A 7,800-nucleotide genomic window follows, 5' to 3' on the forward strand; every position below is an offset into this window, starting at 1 on the left:
CTCCCGGTCCTGCACCACCCCGCGGGTGACACCCCCTCCCCAACCCTGCACCTGGGGGTACACACACAGAGCCCAGTGACACGGGGGGCTCCAAACCCACCTCCCCCCCCCTGCACCATCCCGAGGGGACACACACAACACACGAGGTGTCCCTGTCCCCAGTGGGGACAGCCCCGTGTCACCCCCCCTGAGATGCTCTGGAGGTGATGAGAGGGGCAATGAATGTCCGGGGGGGTGACGGTCTGTCTTGGGGGGGCGTGGGGGTGACACCCTGTTTTGTTTTTTTTTTTGGGGGGGGGGGGACACAATGCCTATGTTGAGGGGAGGGTGACATCCTGGCTTGAGGGAGGGGGAGGTGACATGTTGCTAGGGGGGGCATTGACTGTCTTGAAGGCGGGGGAGTGACACCCTGCCTTGGGGGGCTATCAGTGCCCTCAGGGGTGTGTGCGTTTGGGGGTGGGGGGGTCACCCTGTTGTTGGGAGGTGCCACTGCCATTTATTTACTGGTTTCTCTATTTATTTATTTATTTATTACTTTAATTCCTGAGCCCTAATCTTTGCCATCTTGGGCTAATTGGATTTCCTGGGGTCACATGGCCCAAGATAAAAATAAAAAAAAAAAAAAAAAAAAAAAAAAAAAAAGAGTCCCCCAACCAAATCCCACGGGGCCAAAAAAAAAAAAAACCCACAAAAAAAACCCAAGCCCAAAACAACAACAACAAAAAAAAACGCCCGAAGCTAACCCCGAGGTTATCCATGAGGAATTAGAGGAGAGAGAGCGGGGTCCAGCTCAGCCCGGGAGTTCCTATCTGCTGCTGGGACACCCCGACCTTCTCGGGGTTTTCGGGGGCTTTCGGGGCTTCCTCTTTTCTTCCCTGCTGCTCGCTCACCACCCACCCCCGGGGTGCGTGTGCCCGACCCCCCGGAGACCCTGGAAGAGCCCCAGGACCTGGAGTTGCTGGAGGCGCTAGAGGAGGAGGAAGACGCCGAGGCCATGGGGAGCGGGGCCAGCGCCGAGGACAAGGAGATGGCCAAGAGATCCAAGGAGCTGGAGAAGAAGCTCCAAGAGGATGCGGATAAAGAAGCCAAAACGGTCAAATTGCTCCTGCTTGGTAAGGGTGGAAGGGGATGGAGCCAGGAGGAGTTGGGAGATGTTCCCCCTGTCCCCACCCAGCACAGGGGACCCTGGAGGAGGTGGCGGATGGGGATGGGGAAGCAGCCAGGGAGAGGGGACAGGGATGGTGACAGGGACAGGCAGGTCCCAGCCCCATCAGCTCCTCGTGCCTTTTGTGGTGTCCAGGAGACCCCCGTCCTCGTTAGCCCTCGTTAGATGAGTTGAGGTTCCCCAGAAGAGCTGGGGGTGGCATCAGCTCTGGGTGGCAACTTGATGGCTGGGTAGGGGTGAAGGGGACAGTGTTGGGACAGGGAAAGGACCAGGACATGGGGTCCCACTTTGAGCAGGCTGTGGTACATTCTCAGGGGGGTTCAGCAAGACCCCAGGGAGCTGCTGTCCACCAGCACCCCTAAACCCCTAAACAGACAGGAGGGGACAGTCCCTCAAGGGACCCCCCTGTACCCTGCTCAGGGTGACCCTGTAGGGAGGTGTGGAGGCTCCAGGGGGCAGGGACTGGAGGGGGGGGCTTATCCAGGTGAGGGGCTGGGGTCAAGGCGATTAGCACCCTAATTCTAAGCAGCTTCCTCCGCCTCCTTAAGCCGCTTACGGCACCAAAGCCACTGCCAGAGGTGGGCAGGGTGGGCGGGGGGCGTGGGACCGTGGGGACCACCATGCCTGAGGGTCCTCAAAGGGTGGCGAAGGGGACAATGGCACTGGGGGGGCCAGGAGGCCAGGCTGTGTGTCTGGTGGGGGGAGAGTAGAGCTGGGTGGAAAGTGGTTCAGGTGCCCATGTGGTGCCCATCACGGTGGCATCAGGCCTTGGCCAGCTCTAAGGTCTCCTCCACCCTTTTGCAGGGGCTGGAGAGTCAGGCAAGAGCACCATCGTGAAGCAGATGAAGTGAGTACAGCCCCAGGATGACACTCTGGGGTCGGGAGGTTCCAGGGGGGGTCACCGAGATATGTCACCCCCTCCCCCCCCATACATGACCCTGGGACCCCACTCAACACCCCCCCCCCCCCAGCTCGTGCTGGTGGTGGCACCTTGACCATTCCCAGAGTGACGCCAGGAAGTGGGGTGGGGGTCAGCTCAGGGTGTCACAGTTTGGGACCACTGAGACCTTGAGACCTTGGGACCTCGGTCCTTGAGACCACTGTGTGAGTCCTCCCCACCCCCCAGGATCATCCACCAGGATGGTTACACCCCCGAGGAGTGCATGGAGTTCAAGGCCATCATCTATGGCAACATCCTCCAGTCCATCCTGGCCATCATCCGGGCCATGTCCACCCTGGGCATCGACTACGCCGAATCCTCCCACGCGGTCAGTTGGGGCACTTGGTGCCCACCCCACCCACAAGGAACCAAAAGTGGGGTCCAGGGCACCCCAGTGCTGCCCCCATCCCCACCCAGCCCTGGGGGGGGCATTTGGCTTCATGGGGTCCCTCTTGCAGGACGATGGGCGGCAGCTCTTCAACCTGGCTGACTCCATCGAGGAGGGGACGATGCCCCCCGAGCTGGTGGATTGCATCAAGAAGCTGTGGAAGGATGGGGGGGTCCAGGCTTGCTTCGAGAGAGCTGCTGAGTACCAGCTCAACGACTCAGCTGCGTAGTGAGTGGGGTCCCTGGGATGAGGCTGGGGGGGATGCACACAGGGATGAGCCTGGGGAACCCCCCTGGCTGCTCCTGGCCTTTTCCCACCCAACCCAAAGCCAATCCCTGCCCTGAGCCTGGGAGTAACCTGAGGATGCAGACCCCCACCCCATCAGGGACACCTTCCACCCACCAGGGATGTCCTCCATCCCACCAAGCCAGCCCCCAGCCCCCCAGGGCCGTCCTCCACCCCACCAGATATGACCCCCATCCTCTAGGGTCACCCTCCATCTCCTCAGGGATGTTCTCCATCTCTCCATAGCCATCCTTCAGCCCCCCAGGGCCATCCCCCATCCCGTTAGGTCCATCCCCCATCCCATTAGGTCCATCCCCCATCCCACCATGGTCATCCTCTCTCCTGTTCTCCATCCCACCAGTGCCAGGGGGCTGCAGCCCCCCCCGGTACCCCACACAACATCCTTGCAGCCCCCCAGAGTCCCAGTGTTTGGCAGAGCCCCCAAAAAGCCACCAGAGGTGGGGACAGCAAGGTGGGCAGCAGGTGACAACCCCTCCTGTCCCCCCCCCCCAGCTACCTGAACCAGCTGGACAGGATCACAGCCCCCGGGTACCTCCCCAACGAGCAGGATGTGCTGAGGTCCCGAGTGAAGACCACGGGGATCATTGAGACCAAGTTCTCTGTCAAAGACCTGAACTTCAGGTGGGTGCCCCCCCCCCCCAGAACACCCCCCCATGTCCCCCCAGCCCCAATCTGGGGAGAGGATTTGGGGTGAACCTGATGCTCCAGAGACCACTGACCCCACCTGGTCCAGAGGGGGTTGGTCACTGTATCCCAAGGATGGGACATTGGGACCATCACCTGGTGGGTGTCACACCCCCCCCGTTGTGTCACACGCCCTGTCCTTGTCCCCTCCCCAGGATGTTCGACGTGGGGGGGCAGAGATCAGAGCGCAAGAAGTGGATCCACTGCTTCGAGGGGGTGACCTGCATCATCTTCTGTGGGGCACTGAGTGCCTATGACATGGTGCTGGTGGAGGATGATGAAGTGGTGGGTCCAGGAGGGGCCAGGGAAGAGCTCAGCAGGGTCAGGGGAGAGGGGTTGGGTGCTTTTTTTGGGGGGGAATGTGGGTCTACAAGGGGAGTGGGCGCTGGGTGATGCTCTGGGTGATGCAGGGAAAGGGTGGGAGATGCAGGATGGAGCTGGCTCCCAGCCAGGAAACACATCAGGGGACACAAGGGGCCCAACCAAGCACCAGGAAGGTGCTGGGGCTGTGGGGCTGTGCCCCCCCTCCCCCCCCATAATGAGGAGACTCCATGGGCAAAGCAGCTCCAAATATCAACCTCATCCCAGGAGCCACCATCCCACCAGGAAACAGTCCCAGAAAGTCCTGAGGAGCTGGTCCTGGCTCAGGGGAGAAGAAGAGAGATGGAGAGGAGAACAGAACATGGATGGGAGGAAGGGAGAGGGATGGGGCTCAAGGAAGCCCTCAGCACCCCAGCAAATGGCAGTGGAGGGAAGAAGGCACAAAGTCACCAAGCAAAGCCTTCTGGAGGTCCAGCACTGGGGGAAAACAGCTCCTTCTGAAGAGGGGGGACACGACAGCCCCCAGCTGGGCTGCATCTCAGGAGAAATGAGAGGTGGAGATGAGAAGCATTCCTTGGCCGTGGAGCAGCAGCACTCCTGAGGCACAGGAGGGGAAGGGAAGGTCACCTTTGCCATCCCTTGGGAGAGGCTGCAGAGCTTCCCTCCGAGCAGGACAGGGCAGGATCTGGCTGAAGCTGGAGGTGCTCTGTGTGGTTGAAGCCCTACAGAAAAGCAATGGGACAGAACATCCCTAAAGAACCTGGCTGTGGCCATGCAAAGGAGGAGGAGGAGATTCACCTTCCATCAGCAGCAGAAGCCCCTGTCTGGGTTTACCTCCGGCTGGAAGGAGCCTCATCCACCCCAGGATGTCCCAAAGTGCAAGATCCTAATGTGAAAGCTCTTTTCTGGAGCTGTGTGCCCAGCACTGCCCAGGCCACCCCCACCCCATGTCCCTCATCCCCACATCCCCAGGCTCTGAAACCCCTCCAGGGATGATGGGGACTCCAGCCCTGCCCTGGGCAGCCTGGGCCAGGCCCTGACAACCCTTTCCAGGGAGAAATTGTTCCCCAGCTCCAACCTAAACCTCCCCTGGCACAACCTGGGGTCACCACACTGCTCCCTCACACTGCTCCCCACCCTGAGCACCCCCAGGACTTCTCCAGATCCCCCACGCTGTGGGTTTTGGGTGGGCAGAGAAGGCAGAGAAGTCATTTGTGATGGGGAATGGGAGGGACTGGAATGGCCAAAAAGGGGGGGGGAAATGGTGGGATAGATAAACACCAGGGCTTGGTGCCACCCAACCCATCTGCTTCCAGAACCGGATGCACGAGTCCCTGCACCTCTTCAACAGTATATGCAACCACAAGTTCTTTGCTGCCACCTCCATCATCCTCTTCCTCAACAAGAAGGACCTTTTTGAGGAAAAGATCAAGAAAGTCCATCTCAGCATTTGCTTCCCAGAATACGATGGTGAGTTGGGGTCTTTCCCCACCACCCCCCAAGCCACAGCTTCTGGTGGGGAACCACGGAGTCCCGGTCTGGGATGAGGTTTTGCTGGTGTCAAGTTCCTGGAGGGAGGAGGAGAGGAGAGAACAGAGGTGGCCTTGGGAAGGGGGTTGGAAGGATCAAAAGGGGAACAAATGCCTTATTTTTCAACCAAAAAATTGCTTGTCAAGGTGCAGTGAACACCCAGCCTCCTCCTCTGGAAGGAGAGTCAGGACACAGGGACAGGAGTTGGATGACCCTGATGGGTCTAACTCGGCAGATTCTCTGATTCCATCACTTAAACCCTTAAAAACAAACTTTAAACCAGCCCCAGCTCCCGTGGTCACCACCTCCCAGGGGTGCAGATGGGCAGCACTTTTTTTCCCCTCCTTCCCTCCCCAGGTCCCAACACGTTTGAAGATGCAGGGAATTACATCAAGACCCAATTCCTTGATCTCAACATGAGGAAGGACGTGAAGGAGATTTACAGCCACATGACCTGTGCCACAGACACCCAGAACGTCAAATTCGTCTTCGACGCCGTCACGGACGTCATCATCAAAGAGAACCTCAAGGACTGTGGCCTCTTCTGAGCAGCTGGGGGGCAGGTACCTGAGAACCCAGAAGAAGCTTTGGGAGGAGGGTGGGATGGGGTCACACCAGGCTCTGCCATCCAACAGAATCTGGAAAGCCCCCCAAAGGCAGAGAAATTGGAAATCCCCCCCAGAGGGAACGTTGGGGTTCAGCTCCCTCCCAGTTCAGGGGGCTCAGCCCAGTTGTTATTTTGAACTGGTTTTGCCAGGCTGCTCCACACCCCTGCACACGGGGAGAGGAAAAATCAGATTGTGACCCAAATTCTGCACGGCAGCCAGAGCAAATCATTTTATTTCCTGGCTCTCTTGGTGTCCCAGTACTGGTGCTGCTCCAGTTTGTAGCCCAGTTGGCTTGTAATTCCTTGCCTGGGCTGCTGGGAATAACCCCAGCACCACCCACAGGAATCCTGTGCCGTGCTGGGCTTCACCTGCCCTGTCCCCTCCTCCTCCTCCTCCAGATTTAATCAGGTTTTCTCACCTGAATTCTTCCTCCTGTGTTTGCCCTCCAGCCTGAGCAGCACTGGGAATTTCTTCCCTCTTTTCCCAGCCACCAGCTTCACCCCTTGATTTTCCAGGGAACCTCCGGTACTTCCCTTGTCCTTGAACATTAATAGAGAAGCAAGCAAAAAAATAAAACTAATAATAATAAGAATAAAGGCCAGGAGACAGAATCCCTGCAGGCAGCAGGACAGGGGGTGCAGCCCTGGGCTGCCAGCTCAGCACTGTGCTGGGAACAAAGCTCCTCTCGACCCAGAACCTGCTTCTAACAACAAGGAAAAACAGAAAATACTTTGATATTTAAGTGGCAAGGCAGCAGGCAGGCATTGAAAAAAAGCAAAAAAAAAAGAAAAAGAATAAAAGAGGTGAGCTGAGGAGGGAAATAACATTTTTTTGTCTCTGCCTGGCTCAGAGCATTTCAGCTGATGATTTTTTTTTGTCTGTGGCTGAGTGTGGGATAAGGAAAAGTCACTGAACCCCCTCCCTGTTGTGCTCTCTTCCAACCTTCCTGCTTAACCTCTTCTTTCCTTCTTTTCCCCCAGGAGAGGAAAAGGCTTCCACTTCATCACCGTTCTGCTGAGCAGAGCCAAGAAAAAAGAAAACAAACAAAAAAGGATTAACCACAAATTTCCTTGGACCCCATTTTTTTTTTTTCTACAACCTGCCCAACCGAGCCAGCTGCTTTCAAGCCCCCCAAAATAGGAGGGGGCTGAAGCTGAACTTCCTGCTCCTTTTCCTGGCCATTTCCTCTTTTATTTGAAAGAAAAAAAATTAATAATGAACCAACCTGGAAATGAAATCTGGAGCTGTTTGACACAAAAAACCTAAAAAAACCCCAAACCCACCCCAGCCAGAAAAGAATTAACCCTCAGCCAACTCATTTGAACCTGAGGGGCAGAGACCCCCCCTGCCCATCCCCTCCCTTCCTCTTTAGCAAAGCTGAATGGATGAAACCCAAGAAGTTGTGGGGAGGGGGAGGTGGGGTTGTTACCTGGGTCACCCCCTGGGACCCAACCTCATCCCTTGGGCAGGAGGAGGGAGGAGGATTTGCTGCCCTGAGGCTGGGGTGAAGGTCTCCCCAGAACTGGGGGAATGGAGGCAGGGGGGGTAAATCACACCCAGAGGGGGGAATGGGCTGGAGAAAGAGGAAATGGTTACTGGGAAGCTTTTCATTCCGCTAATTAGAGCTCTATTGGCTGCTTGTAAATAAATCTCTGCTGGTCCCTAGGCACCCCCCCCGCAGTCCCTGTCCAGCTTTGGATACCTGTAGGAGAAACAAAAATAAAAAGGAATCCGCATGACACAGGGTCTGGCTTTTCCATCCCTCCCTAAGGACTCTTCTCCCTGTCTCCCAGGAGTTCAGATCAAGGGATATTTTCCATTCTTCACCTTCATTCCCATGGATCTCCAACCAGGACCA

At 57.1% G+C, this 7,800-nt stretch overlaps 1 protein-coding gene across 1 annotated transcript; it reads left to right on the forward strand.

Annotated features, from left to right (window-relative positions):
* Positions 1-767: 767 nt before the first annotated feature.
* Positions 768-5,886, forward strand: GNAT2 (G protein subunit alpha transducin 2). Its single transcript, XM_030465585.1, has 8 exons — positions 768-1,112; positions 1,970-2,012; positions 2,292-2,433; positions 2,564-2,721; positions 3,292-3,420; positions 3,639-3,768; positions 5,121-5,274; positions 5,692-5,886. The coding sequence occupies exons 1-8, from the start codon at positions 995-997 to the stop codon at positions 5,880-5,882; spliced, it is 1,065 nt and encodes a 354-aa protein (XP_030321445.1). The 5' UTR covers positions 768-994; the 3' UTR covers positions 5,883-5,886.
* Positions 5,887-7,800: the final 1,914 nt, after the last annotated feature.

Source organism: Calypte anna, chromosome 26 (genome assembly GCF_003957555.1).
Source record: "Calypte anna isolate BGI_N300 chromosome 26, bCalAnn1_v1.p, whole genome shotgun sequence".
NCBI classification, from domain to species: domain Eukaryota; kingdom Metazoa; phylum Chordata; class Aves; order Apodiformes; family Trochilidae; genus Calypte; species Calypte anna.